The sequence below is a fragment of the Esox lucius genome, chromosome 7 (assembly GCF_011004845.1).
Source record: "Esox lucius isolate fEsoLuc1 chromosome 7, fEsoLuc1.pri, whole genome shotgun sequence".
NCBI classification, from domain to species: domain Eukaryota; kingdom Metazoa; phylum Chordata; class Actinopteri; order Esociformes; family Esocidae; genus Esox; species Esox lucius.
Genome location: NC_047575.1, coordinates 10,618,234 through 10,637,210, shown reverse-complemented (window position 1 = coordinate 10,637,210; position 18,977 = coordinate 10,618,234). Strand labels below are relative to the sequence as shown.

General features: G+C 39.4%; 1 protein-coding gene across 2 annotated transcripts; it reads left to right on the top strand.

The window, feature by feature from the left end:
* The first annotated feature begins 10,734 nt into the window (after positions 1 to 10,734).
* si:dkey-251i10.3 (Utp14 domain-containing protein) lies at positions 10,735 to 18,977 on the top strand. 2 transcript variants are annotated; one of them, XM_010870542.5, is made up of 15 exons: positions 10,735 to 10,905; positions 11,412 to 11,502; positions 14,696 to 14,766; positions 14,932 to 14,996; positions 15,193 to 15,341; positions 15,435 to 15,590; positions 15,682 to 15,801; positions 15,958 to 16,052; positions 16,305 to 16,428; positions 16,562 to 16,639; positions 16,841 to 17,237; positions 17,341 to 17,780; positions 17,918 to 18,102; positions 18,231 to 18,330; positions 18,420 to 18,977. In XM_010870542.5, the coding sequence occupies exons 1-15, from the start codon at positions 10,853 to 10,855 to the stop codon at positions 18,699 to 18,701; spliced, it is 2,406 nt and encodes an 801-aa protein (XP_010868844.2). In that variant the 5' UTR covers positions 10,735 to 10,852; the 3' UTR covers positions 18,702 to 18,977. The 2 variants fall into 2 exon arrangements, with proteins under 2 accessions (XP_010868844.2, XP_010868843.2); XM_010870541.5 differs by having other exon boundaries at positions 17,338 to 17,780.

The window sequence follows — 18,977 nt, the reverse complement described above, 5'->3', positions numbered from 1 at the left end:
TAGGGCTTCCTTTGCAATATGCAGTACAGGTAATATGAGAAGCGGTTTGGCTCACCCTCTTGGGCTAATAAACATATTTCTGTATACATTTACATCTATTGATCAAACATTGATACCAGTTTATATATTGCCCCTATTGGAAGGAGTGCGTGGCATTTTGTGCCTAGCGCTTTAGTGAGTTTCAAATGGTAGCAGCTGAAATAGATTAAGCCTACCTGAAAATTCTGCGTTCCGTCTCTGGCCTATTTCAATGGTGGAACAGGGATGTGATGAGGACTATTGGTCAGAAACTTCATACCGACTGCATTCGTCAGAGAGGGGTCCTCGTATTATGGTAGTATCCATCTGGACATTGACAGTCTGTAGTCTTGGGGGAACAGTCTGTAGTCTTGGGGGAACAGTATGTAGTTGTGCATTTGAAGAGGCAAAGTCCGTAACAGATTGGCTACAGTGTAAGGTACTGCTGGGATCTATTTTTATCACGTTTCTATTGCTCTGCCATGCAGTTTAGTTGGTGTTAGTGTCATTCTCTGCTTTATGGAATAGCCTAGACATGGTCAACCAGATAGGCAGGGCAGTACAGTCACTTGTTTAGCCCAGACAAACACAGGACGAGCAATGCACTGTGAAAATGAGTCCAATCTTCAGTTTTAGAAACATTTTAATAATGTCTGCTCAACAATCTCACTCCACAATACCACATATTTATAGTGAAACCAAGACCAGGCAATAGTTGCTTCCAAATCTAGTATCGGTGAGATATTCTAGCATTATTGTGTGACTATGTCGCAGTCTATTACAGTCAGCCTAAATTATATTTATGTAATAAATGAATAAATGCACTATCGACTGTAGATGTTTTTCTAAAGTACATCCTGAGAGGGATTGAATGGGAACATGACATTGATTATGGTGAGGTATACTGCAGTCCTCTTGGCCTTCCTCTGCCCAATGGTTGACCTCACTCAAACCAGTGTTTCGCAAACTTGACGTAGAAGCAGAGGGTTAGCATTATTAACAGCTTAACGTTATATAAATGGGTGTTTTGTCGGAAGTCTCTCCCTGGCCTTACTTATTATAGCTCTCTTTAGTTCCTTATTGTACCAGTGGCGGATGTCTTATCGTTGTGTTCAATCAAGTCAGTTAAAAAGTAGGGAAAACATGCAATGCAACCCTGAAATACACCCCCTTGGTTTATATATATACAGTCAAGAAAGAGTTTGTAATTTATGTTTGTAAGATTCTTATAACAATGTATTTTTCAACTATACAATATATTCACAGGTATAGAATTACGTAGAATTAAGCCTTCAGCTTTTTGTTCAGTGTTTTAACAGTCATTTTCTTATATCTCACGTTTTTTATTTAGTGTACAGACACAGGGTCTGCTTCGTTGTCAGTTTTACAGTGTGTTTGAATCATCTGTGTGCTTGTGTTTTCCAGGGTTTTACTTTACCCTTATTTTCCTTGCAACCATTGTGAACTGGTGTATTTGTGACTGGGTTTTTTTTTCAGTCAGTGGGCATAGAGAGGATAGAGAGCCATCACAGCTTGCCAGAAGCGCATATCTTCTGGACGGACACATTACAAAACCTCTTTTCAAACAGGAGATCCATTCAGAAAGACATATTTTGAGGAGACACATAACTTGAGCGGTGATAAGGCTTTCGTATTAGCTGAGGGTGATGTTTCTGGCGCCTGTCATATTCACTGTGATGTTATTGAGAGTTCTCCTTTTTAACGCCACACCGCATGTGATGTAATCGGCAACTGGTACAGCTCCCGTGACTTAGCGGGCTTATAACTGCTCACGCTGTTAATCTCACAGCTCCCGGTGACTCTACGTTAGTGTCCTCACAATTGTTTGATTCACTCACGGTAACTTGCAGTAACTCGGATATTAACAGACAGTGTGCTTACTGGCATACAACATATAGGTGAAATCCAACAACATGATATCAGTTGAATCTAATGGATATACTGTATAATACACGTTTTTCTTCGTCAACAACTTTAACATAGATAAGAGAAACATTTTGAGATACACAGAACTGCAGCTAAATGAATATGCTTTGAGGGATATAAGGAGTATGCCTGTCTATCAAGTGCCTATTTGTACATTACTAAATCGTCATAAAGTAGTTTTGCTCTTCTACAGTGCATTTCCCAAATATATACAGTATATACACATGATAATCTATACACAAATGATAACAATATTTATACTACTATAACAAAAATGTTGGTCACCCTCAACATACTGCATCCTAAGAAAGCCCTTTACAAATATCTTTATCCACCTCAAATCATCTATTTATATAAGATAGATTTGTGTTTTTATTTCCTGCTGTCCTACATAGTTTTGTAACTAATACATATGAGAAAACAGCCAAGCTAAACAACTGGAGTTCATCAACTGTAATAAAGATTTGCTTTAAGGGTGTTTCCCAAACTCCTCTTTAGTAAGACAATAAGTTAGCATGTATAGTAGTTTGATATAGTAGTTCTCATCCTCATGTTTGCCATTACACCCAGAAAGCCCTGTTCGGTTTGTCTAAATATAAAAACGATGTCATCCAAAAGATTTCACATGGTTTTCTGTAGTTTTCCCGGGTTTTTAAGCACACCTGCAACTGTCATGACTTCTGGCTTATCAGCGCTATCAGTCTTCTGAACCGTCATGATTACATTTGGGGGGTGGATTTTGTTGTAAAAATAGAAGAAGAAAAATCTAAAAATAAAAGGATAATATTGATTTTCTTGCCTTCCACGTTTTGTGAAAATGCCTAACATAAAGTCAAAGGTTGTCCGTGGACATATCCTAACCGTTCTGAGAGAATACACTGATACCGATCTCACTTCAGACACCTCAGTCAGTTGAGCGCAGTACCTGCATTCACTCTCTGGTTGTAGTTCATATAGACGGATTGCGTGTATTCTTTTCTTTCTGCTGCGCAGGTTGGGCGGTGGTAGGCTAATGATGCTTCTAAACCCCTGCATCCGGCCACATGTGCACCTATAGCACTGTACATGATCAGTGACACAAGGGCAATGCCAGATTTGATTTAGCTACTCCAGTCTAGCCTGAGTACCAGACTCTTTAGCGAAAGTTCCTTGCCACTCTTTGTCATTGCTACACGAAATGGAGTACAAGGAGTGGAAGGTAAGCTGAACAGAATGGGGCTTTGGCTAACTCCAGCCTACAACACCACAGCAATACCAGTTAGTAGTGTAATCAAGTTTAACTTGAAGAGTAGCAAGCATTTGTCTCAGTGTTAACTATAACTTAAAGTGTCCTTGGAACTCAGAATCAGACCGCTACCCCGCCATTAGACCATCTTCAGCATTCTTGTCATCAACATGGTTGTATTTGAGTGTTTCTCTAGACAGGGGTCAGCAAAAGTGGCTGTTTTTTGCCCCAAAAACATTTTGGGTAAAAAAAATGTAGGAGTTGTTTTATTCAATTCTTTTATACTATATAATCACTTAGAATTCAGAAAAACAATTCCAGTGTTCCCACAAATTAAATAATAGACAATGTATGAGTGTATATTAATTTAATCAACTGATGAAATCATTGGTATTCTCAAATACAAACAATTTTGGGGTTAAATTGTGGTTAATGTCTCTGTGTCTTGAATTTATAGGGAAAGTTGTTATATTAGTACCCAATATATGTAGCCGGTTAAACTACAAGAATTATAATCAACAACAAGAATTCTTATTGGGCTAAGAGGTGAAAAGTGTTGGAGTCTCTATTAAAAACGACAGATTTAAGGATCTGGATTCAGTCCACCAACACTATTTGCTGCTCAACTCCATTGCAATTTGTGGTATTGAGTTTTCTCGGCTATATAACACATAGCATATCAGAAATATGCACATTCCTGTAAAGTCTAGAACATTCCCTGTACCCCTCGTTGTCTGACATCAGTCTATATGACTATGTTGTCGACGATTTATGACTCCAAAAGATGACAAGATCCCAACCCCCTTACTAGAAAACCAGATCAATTACTTCTTTTTACAATTTGCTGGTCTGCTGGTTATTTGTCATGTGACATCTTCCCCTCTAAATTGGTTTATGTTTAGCTGAATTTCTGTAATTATCCCACTCATGCTGATGTTTATTTTAGTGTCACTGGCTTGCTGAACTTTATGATTACAGATCATCAGTCTCAGAAAAGCATTGCTTAGCATCTCAGGCATTGATGATCCGGCGAACATGTCCCTGCATACAGGACGATGGCCTGCTTTCTGGCACGGTGTGTGCTCTTTCTTCTGGAAATGTCCAAATATAGGCTGCCAATCGGATAGTGTTTCATATGCAATATCTCAAACTCTCCCATAAATGTTGTCACTTCGATATGGAGAACACTGAGTCATCCAGAAGCTGTAGAGTTTCAAAGGTGCTGAATAAAAGAGCCTCTACCGTAGCTTGCTTAGCACCTTGGATAATCGTCTTGGGGCTTTCAGCAGGTCTCTTGCACTTCTCACATGAAAAACATCACGTATGTCTATGGTGAGACTAAGCAACATGCACTGCATTTGTGTAAACAATATGTTGTTGGTTTATTTTCTTTTTACACCTAAAATGTTCGGTGAACACTTTTCTGTTGACTTTCTGCTGTGTTCCACATACTTGTGGTCTGAATCAGCATGCAATCATATATAATTTGTTTGGACATGCAGAGCTTCCATTACAATACATTGCTTTGTGTTGTTTTTGAAGGTGTTGTGGTTGTAATTATATTTACCTGTTGTGATATGGAACCAAGCAAACCATTAGGGATCTATTGAACATGTTGGATGACATATGTTTGTTTCCATAAACACCAAAGAATGATAGGAATATCACGATGTCTGAGTTATAAGCAGAGAGAACATTATCTGTTATGGACGCGATAACAACAATTACCAAGATGTACTTTCCTGTACATTTGTATGCGTTCAAATCTGGCTAACGTTATATATTTCTTTTGATACTCAAGACAGGGTGCTTGTGAAAATGCGTTTCTGCGTTTTGTCCTCTGATCACTATTGGTAGGCTGTAGTTTAGTAGTTGTGTTTATGTGCCTAATGTAGAGCAAAATAGCTTTTCTAAAGAAATTCAGCAAAACCTGAAAAATAATAATAAATCTGACACGTAGTAGCTGTGATGTAAAACTATAGCATGGTATAACATGTATAAGATTGTAAATGTTTCATTGTCCCCTGCTTAAAAGTAATACACAATATCCATTATTATTCTTTCTGGATACTTAGCCAATTGATTTAGGCCTTTCCAATACACATTTGTCTTTTATTTGCTACAAGTGTCTGTTATTCCAGCTTTTAGTAATGAATTTCTTCCTTCAATAATGTTGATTTCAAAGCTTTTTTCTCAGATTAACAATATGCACTGGATTGGTGGAAAATTGAATAAAAAATTTGGTGCCATGCACAATTTATCTATTTGCCAGACAAAAAAAATAACAGTTGCAAAATGGTTTTTTAAACATTGAAAGATTAGTAGTGAATTTATAACGTTTCTTTTCTTATTTTGAGATGGACCAAGATGTTAGTTGCTGTTGCACATATTTGTTTATTGGTTTTGCGATGTGTTGATGCCATTAGATAAGAGTAGAAAGATGTATTTTGCCATTGCCCAAAACAATCAATCAAATTAACGCTAAGATGTCTAAATCTGATGTAAGGGCTCATTTTTGTACCCCAATATCATATGAAAAGTTGATGCCTAACCTAGAGCCTGCTAAAGATATTTTTTCCCAGAGAGCATTAAACCCAATAACCAGCTGACATTTGATAAATAACAACAGCAAAAACAACCAAACAGTGAAATAATAATAATATTAGTTGAGTTGTATTTAAGCCCCTTTGAAGTCTTTGTAATTTTATTTTTAAGTCATCACTGTATGACTATTACATCACTGTGTGCTAAAAGATAATAACTCCAAAGTATATTTTAATAATGTATTTCCCTGAGCCTAGTATGGCTCTTAAAATGCTTTTGGAAACAAATTGGAGGATATTTATAAGGTCTAGCACCACATACCCGCTTATCCAGGAGAACAATCATTGGTCAATTGTAATCAGATTGAGATGTCATGATGTAGGACAAAAGATCCATCCCACCTGACTAGGCATTTGTTTTAAACAGCTCTTAAAAGGCATTATCATAACTTTCAATGACAAAGTGTGGAAATATACTTTTTTTAACACAGAAAAAAAAAAAACATTTTAAATGCACTGCCCCTTTTAAAATCTTGATGATGTGGACCAAATTTCCTATCAGTTGGTGGCATACATGATGTTGATTACTACATTATATATTTTTTGTAATATGAATTGTTCATATCAAAGAAGAATGTAACCCCATGGCAAATTTGTATTTGGTAATATTTCACTTATTGGTGAGGTATGACATAGTTCAAAGCTTTTTTCAAGCTGGATGTGTGAAATATGAAATGAATATGATAAGTTATTTGGGTCATGCTTCTTTAGTGTGGTGGTGGCAGAAAGTCATTGTCTCCCTTGGACATTGTAAGATCCAATCAGTGCTGAATCAGAAATTCTGTGTGCTCATGTGTAGATTTATGTTACAGAAAGCGTAGCTTTTTAATTAGACATTCAAGCTTTTTGCTGCCATATCTTATAGGTGTTTATGAAAAAATGCACCTGCAGTGAAATATGAGGTGCACTTATATATAAATGTATTTAATTAAGAATCTTTTGTTAGGTTGTGTTGCCTGCTTTGGCTTGCGATTTCATTATCTTCCTGATCAAATACTCCATATATATATATATATTACAGTAATGAACTTGGCAGAAGTGGAGCTGTTGTAGTAAAGGTAGTTAACATCACAAATAAGCAACCCTGACTTATATGCTGCAGTAATGTTGTTTTTTCAGTTTGTTTCCTTTTATTTGTGCTCCAAGTTTGGTTTGTATTTTTATTACTGTTATGAAACAACCTTGTTTGAATTGTATGACTGCTGTTTTGAAATAGGTGATAAGGGTTTTTTAAATGTATGTACAAGGAAGTTTTATACTTGGACTTGTCAAACACTGGACTGGAGTGAGTTATCCAACATTTCCAAGTTGAGAGCTATTATATGAGAGACATGAACCGACTGCACAGAATACAGCTTTATCAAACCCATTTCCCAACCAATGGTGTGGGCCCACCCTACTGGAGAAGGAACTGTGACAAAAAATGCCTAGACTTTTCCTGTCTTTATTGGGGGGCTCATGAGCTTTTAGTGAAAATTTTAAAGTATATTTGCACCATTTTAATTCAGTTCAATACGGTGCTCAATAGATCAACTTTGTAATTTTTTTTACATTTCTGGACCTTATAAAATCTGGCCTTCACTATAAAATAATGTTTTCAAAATTCCCTATTCTAACAAAAGACTGATAAAGATAGTAGGCCTATTTGCTAAAATATCAAAAGGGATACCACTTGATAGTAATTTACTAAAGAAACAAAACCACTCGGTATATGTTGTCTTTCCATCTCAACCAAACATCACGGTTGTGCCCTGCATTGACCTTAACGTCTGTCTTTTGCGAAGCCAACTACCACTTATCAAACCAGAAAAGATATTTGCACTAAACATATTTTGGTCTTTGTTGATGAAAAGCAATACAACACAAAACAATTAACCTATTCTTCAATTCAAAGTATCTGAAATAACGGAGCTCTCTGTGCACAGGGGTAATGCTGTGTAAAAAGGTTATATTTGAAAAGTTTGTTTTTTAACATTTTGTGTAAAGGTACGGAATTGAAACGTGTTGCCTTGGCAATGCACATTATGAACTTGGACACATACATATTGTTTTTTTTATTTTAATTTTTTTAGAGTTGACGTGTTTGACCAATCAGAAGTGTCCGAGTCTGGGGCGCATAGTCGATATGTTTCCTCTTGTGATTGTTTTGAACAAAATTTAACGAATCTTACAAGCCCTAAGTGAGGGACAGGAAGGAGTTGGTAGTCACAAGATGTCCCACAAACATGCACTCATTGTAAAATGTCCTCATCAAAAATATGGTGGTAACTGAACAAAAGGTAATAAGTATGTTTTGTAGACAATATTTTCATTCAAATGATGCCAACATACAAAATTAAACTTCCTTCATGATAAAACGTATTTTTCTCGTCACTGACTTACTCATTTTTGTTTAAAAACAATCGTTGAAGTCAAATCTCGGTGCACACACCTTTTAAAGACAAAAAGATTACAACATGTCTGAAGATAAACACTGATGGACGGGAACTGCACCTTTCTTTGTAAATTCTAACACCAGTTTAGCTATCCAAAGAATCAAATTCCACCCAAATATATTATTATTGTTGTTATTCATAATTTCCCATAAGGAAAAAGGCAGCCAGAGTAAAAGGGTGATATCATCTTGGAGTCTTAAAAATCATCAATAACTTACAATAGCAGTCATGACAAGTATGATTTTTGGTATCTGGAAATAGTAGCTTTCCTGTTATTACCGCTTTGTGGTGTTGTTAAGAGGTGTTGCAGTTTGTCTAAATATGTTACGTGTTAGAGGAAGCATAAGTATGTGCCTTCTTGTAATCTCCTTGGTGAGCTTGTTATTATTGAGAAGCTGAAGCCAGCCAATTGTGTTTGCACTAAAACCAAATTGCTTTTGTGATGTAGGCTATTTAAGCAAGCTTGTTACGTCACTTTAACCGTACAGTATGCATGAGGGTGAAATTGGTAAGTTCTAGGGTTGAGCTCCCTCCTGTCTGTTGATCTGTTAACTAGTGCAGCTTATGGAATCCTCTGAATATATCTGAGCTCCGTACTGTGTTCAGTTTTTAAATCCATCTCATTCATTATATCCCCCAAGCACGCTCCACAGTAAATAGTCTCTGTGGGCTATCCATTCTCTAAAAGATAAGCAAATAACATAACTCGAGTCCACCTTTTTATGGTCACATGCCACAGCTGAACCGCTGCATTACTGTAGTAAGAGATATTCAACCGTTTGTCTCAATCCACGGGGATGCATGAGTACAAGAGGTCGCCTCAAGACTTGGTCTACTTTATATTGGTTGTTCTTGAAAGTTTGTGTTTCTAAATTATTTTTGTTTGTTGAAATCTAAGAGAAAGACCTACATGCTTTGAGTCTTACAAATGCACCTTATTCATGTTAGTCTGAGTGGAAAAAGGCTGGCTATGTAATATCTCGGATTTAGCACCTTACTACACAGCATGTTTTCACTTTATGCCAGTTTTGCTATTCTTCCGTGCATATGATTTCCAAAATAAACCTTGTATATTTTGTGAAAATGTTTAAAGGGATGTGCCAAAGTTTGGAGGCGATCTCCCGAGTTTTTATGCTTAGTCTATAATTTTTTTCTTTCTTTCTCCTTCAGTTATCACAATGGTATGTCAAACCTTTCCTATTAATGTGTGAAAGCAAGTTATTTCAGCAAACAGTATCATTACCTGCCATTTTACAGTAAGCCCTGTATTTCACGTATATTTACCAGTGATGTGTATTTGTTATTATAAAGAAAAATAGCCGTAAAGCTTCATTATGTTACATAATATTGTGACTTTTTTCGAAAAACTGTGAAGACTTATCTTGCATATACTTTATACAGAAGTATTAAGCCTTAATACAAAAGACTAAAAAAAGTGTGGAAGAATAAACTGATTGTTGCTAAGTAAGGATGATTTTTGTAAATGTTACCAGCACTTTTTTTGTAATTTTCACTCTCTGAGGTATTGTAAAAGTTCACGCTGTTTGTGAAGTTTGATTATGAAGGAATAAAAACTAGTACTTTCCTGTACTTCACAGAAAGTAATGTGGTGTGTTTTTATTTAATTAAAGGACTTGCCCAGTATACAATACTTCTTACCTGTTGCTTTAATTATTTAAAGGGTCCATACTACATTAAAACCACAAATATCCAAATAATATTGACCTTTTTGAATGGTCAACTTTCTAGAAGGCTAACTATTGCGGTTTAGGAAACAACATTTCCCGCCATTACAAAGTGATCTTATTAATGTATTCAAAGTTATCATAAGAAAGAAAGAAAAACTGGTAGGCAGATAGGTAGGTAGACACAGTCAGGTAGGAAAAACAAAACCTCTCAAGTACAATCAACATCAAACACCAGAATCGACTAAATAGAATCTCAGTTAACACAGAAGTACAGAGGGCCTATTCGGGCCAAGGTTCAGCTCAGGAGAAGAAATGTCGAATTTGTGGCCTAAGTTATTGGAAAAACAAATACCTATACATTCAAGTTGGATGGGCATGATTAAAATAGTTATTTTAGTAGAATGTCGGGGTAAAGACAAAAGGTCAATTTCAGCAAGCTCTGATTGCAGTGTCCCGTCAAAGATGTTTACAACTACACCAAGATACCGGGGAACTAATGAAGCCAGTAGGCAGAACCTGGTGAAGGTGGTAAGAGCCAAACGAGATCATAGTGCGCGTGTGCAGTAACTCAATTGCTCATACAATCTTAAAACACACACTTTTTAAAAACGTTGGCAAAGAATTAAGTCTACAAAACCTCTTACATGGTTCAAAACATATTTTACTAAAAATACTGAGATTAGACGTTTCATTGATGAGAAAATTAACTGAATGTCAGCCCCTGTACAATTTGGCTCCAAAGAGTTCCACTTCCTCTATACGTAGGGACTGGAAGTGACGAAAGTGAGGCTTCAGATTTACCATCCTATCTGTCTTCCATCTGTGGCGCAGCATTGATGTTTCGAGCAAGCCGGCGGAAGCACGAACTTTTACTACAGCTCACGACATATTTAACTCTCATACGGCACTTTCATTGCACGTGTGTTTTTAGTCAAAATGGCTAAGTCAAAAACTACAAGAAAGAAAGGAAAAGTTACGAAGATGACAAGGTTTGTAAAATGAAATATCTAGGCTATCTAACTATATTCTTTAGCATGCGATTTGTTAGTTGAAAAGTCAAGAGCCAATAATGATGCCAAGTACACTAAATTACGTAAGCCGGATAGCTAGCGTTCTACATACCTGTCTGACTAAACATGTAATCGTGACTTTCCATAGCAAGACAATTGACTGAATTGTTTGTTAGCGCCGTAGTTTGTCACACAGAGCTTCTGTGCTAACGATCACTACAGTACTATAATAGCCAAGATCTAGACACATAAGAATTGTACGGTACATAACTGTTTAGCCAGGCATATTTGACCAAGTGGTGTATATAAGCAGGATTCAATAACACAGGAAACAACACGGAATTGTGCCCTGTAAAATGTTACATAAAATTGTTTGATACCTTCACCACCCCTGCATATCTTAACCAAGCATAATACGATGGCAATAGTGTACAATTGTAGGTCTAAAATGTGTACAGTAATAACAGATTTGTCACCTTCCTTAGTGCTACGGTAGTTGTTCAAGGAACAGAGGATGACGAAGAGGAGCTTCATCAGGCGCTGACAGAGGATGTAATCAGTGCCAGTGAGGATGAGGTGGGATATATGCACACGCACTTATGGCAGACATACAGGTGCATTAAAAGAAATATGGATGTCATGGAAAAGTTTTTTTCCGTAATTCAAAACACATGAACCCATGATTGAGGTTGGGGGGTACTGAAGGCTAAGGGAGTTAATTAGCTGACTAGAGCTCTTCTCAGGTCGTCATTGCGATATTATCATTTTAATATTTTGCGATACAAGATTTTTGATTTCCATGAGCTGTTAGCCTTAATCATCACGATTGAAACACAAAAGGCTTCAAATGTTTTACTTTGTGTAATTAATCTAGAATATATGAAGGTGTCTCCTTTTGATTTGAATTACAGTGGGAAATGAGCATTTTCACAATATTGCTAGTCTGTGTCTACAGGTGCATCTCAAAAAATTGCATCTGACTAGTAACTGAAAGATTGCCAGTCCGAATCCCATTCTGTTGTTTTGCCTTTGAGAAAGATAAACTGGAGTTGCTCCCTGGATCCCCAATGTAAGCTGCCTCAAACATCTCTCCAAAGCAAAAGGGATATTTTTTATTGAACCTTTGTCATGCAAAATAATGTCATATTCCCCCCCCCCCCCCCCGCCCCGCCCGTCGTTGCTGTAAATAAGAATTGGTTCTTAATCTACTTGTTTGGTAGAAAAATAAAGTAAATCTTGTGGAAATGTGTGTCCAATCAAAACAAAAACTCGACTGATTTTAAACTTCACAATGCCACATTAGTTTTTGTACATTATAAATCAGTCTATCTGATTATTGTTTCCATATTATTCAAAATATAGTAGTTTGGAAACTGGCCTACATTTTTTGTTCCTGCTTATTAAATGTTCTCCATGCATGGGTTTATGCCGATTTACAATTGAAAGACCATATTAAACACTAAAACAATTAAATATATTGGTAAACAAGTTTAGCATGTCAAAAAAACATTTGCTGCTGCTGGTATTGGCATAGTGTTATGGTTTGTGTTGGAGGCATTTTCTGATGGTGCAAATTATTGTTCTGAAACTGTTGTCAAATAACCTATTGCACAAACATCAGTTTTTTAATCAACTTTTTATTTGGTTATTCTTTCTTGCAGTTGATTGTTCTCTTATTATTAGTTCTACCAGTAGCCCACTAGTTTGGTTTATGAAACTCTGTCATGACTATATGTTGAATATATACATTCAATGGTTGAGCATGAGTGTCCTACACTATGCCTAGGACACATTCCAAATATGAGTGTCCTACACTATGCCTAGGACACATTCCAAATATATGAGTGTCCTACACTATGCCTAGGACACATTCCAAATATATGAGTGTCCTACACTATGCCTAGGACACATTCCAAATATATGAGTGTCCTACACTATGCCTAGGACACATTCCAAATATATGAGTGTCCTGCACTATGCCTAGGACACATTCCAAATATATGAGTGTCCTGCACTATGCCTAGGACACATTCCAAATATATGAGTGTCCTGCACTATGCCTAGGACACATTCCAAATATATGAGTGTCCTGCACTATGCCTAGGACACATTCCAAATATGTGAGTGTCCTGCACTATGCCTAGGACACATTCCAAATATGTGAGTGTCCTGCACTATGCCTAGGACACATTCCAAATGAAGGGATGTGTCTGCAGAGGCCCTGTAGTGATCCACGGCCATCCAGCAGTAGAGGAGACAGGGAAAACCACGTTATGTCATTTGGCACAGCATGTCTTTGACGCTGTCCATTCATTTACAATCTACATTTATTGCATTCTAACTACCACATGTTGAACATAGTCTGGGGACAATAGGGAATGGGACATTTGTCTATTGTCTTTGCTGGTTGCCTCCTGTGTTGCACGGTTGTGCGTTCTCAGAAAACAATGTCTCAGTGTCTGCCAAAAAGTAACACAGAAGTTTCTTTTTTACATATTAAAAAAAGAGATTCAGATTTCAACATATTAAGAATTGACTCAGTGTTTCTAAAGCAGTGTGCCCAACCCTTTTCTTGGAAAGCTGCTGTTCTGCCGTTTCTTCGGACCCTAATCTAGCACACCCGATTCTACTAATGAGCTGCATGAAAAGCCTAGTCAGGTTAGTCACGACTGGGGTTGGAGAGAACCTACAGGATGATGGACCTCCAGGGACAGGGTTGGGCATCCTGACCCAGGGCCTTGTCCTTGGGAATTTTGTGTTTGAGTCCCCCTGGCCGACCGAAGGTCCAGTTGAATGACACAGCCTATTTTGGTACAGGACATGAAACATAGTTTTAAATGAGATCCAGCAAATCTCAATCATTAATAGTGACTAAATGCATTAGACATACTAACTGTTATCTGGACTATTGTAACTCATGTCTGTAGTATGGCATCAGCTGGACTATTGTAACTCATGTCTGTAGTTTGGCATCAGCTGGACTATTGTAACTCATGTCTGTAGTTTGGCATCAGCTGGACTATTGTAACTCATGTCTGTAGTTTGGCATCAGCTGGACTATTGTAACTCATGTCTGTAGTTTGGCATCAGCTGGACTATTGTAACTCATGTCTGTAGTTTGGCATCAGCTGGACAGTAAAGTGTGTGAATACTATGACTACTGAATAGGCTCAACTTGACTTTAGAACGTTTTCTGAAATCCTCAGAACATAGGTAAGCTAGAAATCAGTGTTGAGGCATGTAGTTTGGTTATATTTTCATATTCAGTTCTTCATCAATCTTTTTTGTTAAAGATAAGTCACTAAAATAAGTATACCTTTGAAATGTCAAAGCACTGAGTGTACCTGAAGCTTTTTATTCTCAAAGACTGTCATCATACTAATTTTGCTGTGAGAAACCTACTCTGTCAACAGAGCTCTGTGCTCATTATCAGGTTATTAGGTCATGAAGTCCAAGTTCTTGGATATAAAGTTAATGATCAAGACCCCACTGAACTATTCAGAATGTGAAAAATCATATTTCTTCTATAATGTATGCTCCATTGAGTCATTAAAGTGCATTTTAACAGTAGCACCATATTTGTCTTTGACATTTTCAAAGCATGCAGAAGGTTATCATGTGCCTCATTAAAGCACATCATGAATTTTAGTACCATGTGGAACTTGTTGTTATCTTGCACCGTTATGCCTTTGACCGGGACGTCATTGCAATTGAGAATTGGTTTTCCTGGTAAAATAAAGGTGAAATGATTGTGTTTTGGGTGGTGCAGGGAGGCAGCGATGATGAGAGGAAACACTGCAGACTCCTGGAAGCCATCAGCTCGCTGGGGGGGAAAACAAGGTTAGCCATGTCAGAAGTGGATAATCATGCTTGAACGGTATCTTCCTGGACACGGGTACTCTGCCCTTTCACTTTTAGTTTTTTCTGGTATGTTATGTTCAAATTGTGCTTTTTGCTCTTGTGTTAATTAATTTTTTTGTTGATGTGCATTATTATCAATCTTAGGAAGAAGCTTACGGAGCGTTCGGAAGCAAGCATCCAGGTGTCAGAGTTCACAGTCAATGCGGAAGGTAAACAGTGCTGAACGTCCCTGAGGTCCCTGGACACACTGCTGTTGTAGTGATATTTGGACAGTTCAATAGTGAAAACATAAAAAGATTTCTGTAGTGACAGGATCCAGAAACAGTGAGGGAATTCCCAAACTGTGATATGACATTTGACATTTGACTGAGTCTGAACTGTACTTCCACGGGTCATTGCCCACAGGGGAAGGAGACAAAATCAATTTGTCGGACCTCATCGGAACCTTGGATAAAGCCCCAACTGCCTTAACAGCGACGAAGAAGCAGCTGAAGAACCTCGAGCACAACCACACTGCCCTGGACACGCCACTGACCAGGAAGGAGACCGAACAGGTAAATCACGAACACAGGCAACATTCTGAGTCTCGAATCCAGGCTCTGTTCACGCCTGGCAGGATTTGCAAAAACTGATACATCCTTTCACAGATCCAAAGGGTGGTGGCTTTTGAGAAAACGTCAAAAGAGGTGTCCCGCTGGCAGTCTGTGGTGGTTCAGAACCAGAAGGCTGAGCAGCTGGTGTTCCCTCTAAACCAGGAGCCCTCTGGCCCCAAACGCATGGAGCATGTGGTGTCTGGATGGAAGGTGGGTGTGGAGAGGAAAAAAGCACCGTTGGATTTTTCTGTTTGTGATCCACGATGATAAGCTAATTTCAGATTCTTGTCTATCGCTCCAGGCCCAAACTCCCCTAGAACAGGAGATCTTCAACCTCCTGCACGTGAACCAGCAGCCCCTCCATAACCCTGTCCTAACCCAAAACGAGGAGGCCACTATGAAGGCCATGAGTCTGGAGGAGGTGAGTCCTTAGGTCAGACACCACCTCCACCGTGTGGTGAAATGGGAGATGATGGGTGAGGACAAACGGCAGGCACGCGAGGCTGCTCTGTACTTCATCTAGACTCAGTACGTAGACAGAAAGGGACAAACAGTATCGTGTGTTATTTCTTTTCAGGCAAAAATTCGTCGCGCAGAACTCCAGAAAGTCAGAGCTCTACAGTCTTACTATGAAGCAAAAGCCAGACGGGAAAAGAAAATAAAAAGCAAAACGTGAGTTATATATATATCCTTAAGTCTCATTTGGCACGTACTTCATTCAGGACTGCATTGGAGGTAAATTCCTAGCTTCTGTGTAAGCTCTGCTGGAGGACCATTCACACAGAGCAAATGGAAACCCAATGAACTGGGAAAAGGTTGTTTAACTCACTGCAATCAATGTGGCACATGTATGGTGTAGCATCACTGACAGTAGATGCGTGAAGCACAACAATATCATGAATAGTATTGTGATTCCTTCCCCAGATACCACCGGGTTCAGAAGAAAGTCATGCGTAAGGAGTATCTGAAACGGTTTGATGAAATGGTGAAGACAGACCCGGCTGCCGCCTTGGAAGAACTCAAGAAGATGGAACTGTCAAGAATGAAGGTGAGTAGCTTCCTGAGACCCTTTACATGAAACGAGAGATTGATGGGAGCAACTTGACAGGGCCTAAGAATAAATTGTGTTTATTAGCATGAAAGCGTCATCTTTTTGCTCTCTTTCATGTCTATTCCACCAGGAACGGATGTCTCTGAAGCACCAGAACAGTGGCAAATGGGCCCGGTCGAAGGCCATCATGGCAAAATACGACGACGGGGTAATGTGCTTTCAAGCTGTTTTATACGGCTGTCTTTTGATCTGAAGGAAGTGACACTACCACTTCTATTGTTTTCTGTAAACATACTTGAAATGTATTGGCCTGGAAGTTTGAGAGAACCAGTGTTTACAGATCAGAGAATAGTAACACAAGACCCAACACTGGAATTGTAAAAAAAAACATTTCGATTCTGGTACACAGGCTCGCAAAGCCATGCAGCAGCAGCTGGAGGTCAACAAAGATCTGACCATGAAGTTGGTCATCCCGACTAACGAAGAAGACGAGGACGAGGTCGCAGAGGCCTTGCCTGACTTTGTGAACGACGCTGAGCCCATCCTGGACCCGATTAATCCTTGGATGAGGGGCAAGCTTTCCACAGAGCCTGCGGCGCAGGAGGAAAGCAACTGCCTGGTGCCTCCTGCAGCGGGGCCCGGAGATGTGAAAGCAGGGGATGGACCGGACCTCCTCCGAGAGGAAGAGGAGCAGGTGGAAGAAACTGAAGAGGAAGCCATTCTTAGAGGCTTTGAGGAGAGGCGGAAATTGCGTCGAGCTAAAGACGCTGTGGAGGTTGCCCCTGTGGTCATGGAGGAGAGCGAGGGTAAGGTCAAGCAATTGATCACTACAATTCACTCAAGAATGAATTGTCAGCATGCTAGGGAGAGTTGGACCATATTTATTCGCCCTAATTTTCCCCTTAGCAGAAATGCCAACTGGGAAGAAAGCTGAAATGGTTACGATAGAGAGTTCTGATGATGACGACGAGGTCGTTGAGATCTCAGAGTTCACCAGCCTCTACCGTGGGCTAGTGAAGGACCACGTGGAGCCTCCAGTAGAGCCTCCCAGGGCAGGGGCAGACCCATGTGTCAGCCAGGGGGAGGGCCCTGCCCTGCTGGAGGAGGGCCTGGTGCGGGTTAGGACCCTGGAGGATATGGAGCTGCTCGGTCAGGATGTGTCTGCCTGCGAGCCGGCACCTCAGACCACCCAGACACTAAGCACAGAGCAAACAGAGCCTCAGTCTGCAACCAAGCAGGCAGATGGAAAGAGAAAGAGGAAAAAAATGATTGATCCCAATGAGGTTTTGACCAAGGAAGCAAAGGTCATCAAAGTGCCGTTTGCTCCAACAGCCGTTGAAGATGTTGAGGTAAGGAACACGACTACTTCAAACCTGTGTACTTTGATCTGCATTTGGAAAAATCTATTTTTTTATCTGTCCAATGTTGTTATCTGGTTAAATAAACTCTGCTTTTGTTCTTGTTGTGCAATGTTTTTCTGTTGCAGGACACAGATGAGCAGAGGTTTATCATTAAAGAGGCCTTTGCTGGGGATGACGTCATCTCCGACTTTCTGAAGGATAAAAAGAAACAAGAATCAGCGGGGATGCCGAAGGTTGTCGACCTGACGTTGCCAGGTTGGGGAGAGTGGGGGGGTGGCGGTCTCCAGCCATCTCGGAGCAAACGCAAAAGGTAAGTCCATGACAACGGCATCGCATTTCTTCAGCCGGACTTGCATGTTCCACCATGCAAGTACCTTCAGCATCGTCTGGGTGGTCCTCCTAAAGTTGGTGTTCAAATTTGTTTTTGGTTGGCTAAAGATTCAGGATCAAAGTTGCACCACCACCGCCAAGGAAAGACCAAAAGCTCCTTAACGTCATCCTCTCAGAGAAGCGGAATTCCTCCGTTGCTGCACACCAGGTGACCTAGCTCGTTGACTTACTGTTTGACTCCACTGCTAACTGTTTTCAGTTTTTTTTGTCCTGACCGGTCCTCTCCATCTCTTGCAGGTGAGTCAGGTAATGTTTCCATTCACGAACCCTGCACAGTTTGAGCGCACCATCCGCGCTCCTGTTGGACACACCTGGAACACCGGGAATGCCGTGCAGAAGATAACAGCGCCAAAGATCGTGACCCAGTTAGGCGCCATCATTGAGCCAATTTCTCGGGAGGAGTTAGTAAAGGGCGAAAACCAGGCTGTTACAGGGAAGTCAAATCTGAGGTCAGACCAAGGCCCTCAACAGAAAAGACGCTCACAGCAGAAGAAGAAACACAAACACAAAAAGAACTGATTGTCCTCCTTTAAATGTCTTAGACTCACTGTTCTTGCTACTTTGTAAGGAAAGCAAGTTGACCTCTATAGGACTGGAGCTGGTACGTCTGATTTAACATGGAACCGTAGTAAGATCATGACCTTGTGAAATGTATTGTAAACCTGAATCTGACATATTATCAACAAAATAACAGGTAATCATAAAATCTGAACATGACTAATCCAAACACCTCTGGGGTTGTCATTTTCTATGAGTTATTGGTCTTAAAGTTATTAATAAAACATTGATGTAACA

Excerpts from the sequence above, each read along its gene's own strand:
- si:dkey-251i10.3 (XM_010870541.5), top strand. The coding sequence starts at position 10,853 with ATGGCTAAGTCAAAAACTACAAGAAAGAAAGGAAAAGTTACGAAGATG. Across the intron at positions 16,053-16,304 it reads AAGAAAATAAAAAGCAAAAC|ATACCACCGGGTTCAGAAGA; the intron begins GTGAGTTATATA and ends TTCCTTCCCCAG. Across the intron at positions 16,429-16,561 it reads TGGAACTGTCAAGAATGAAG|GAACGGATGTCTCTGAAGCA; the intron begins GTGAGTAGCTTC and ends CTATTCCACCAG.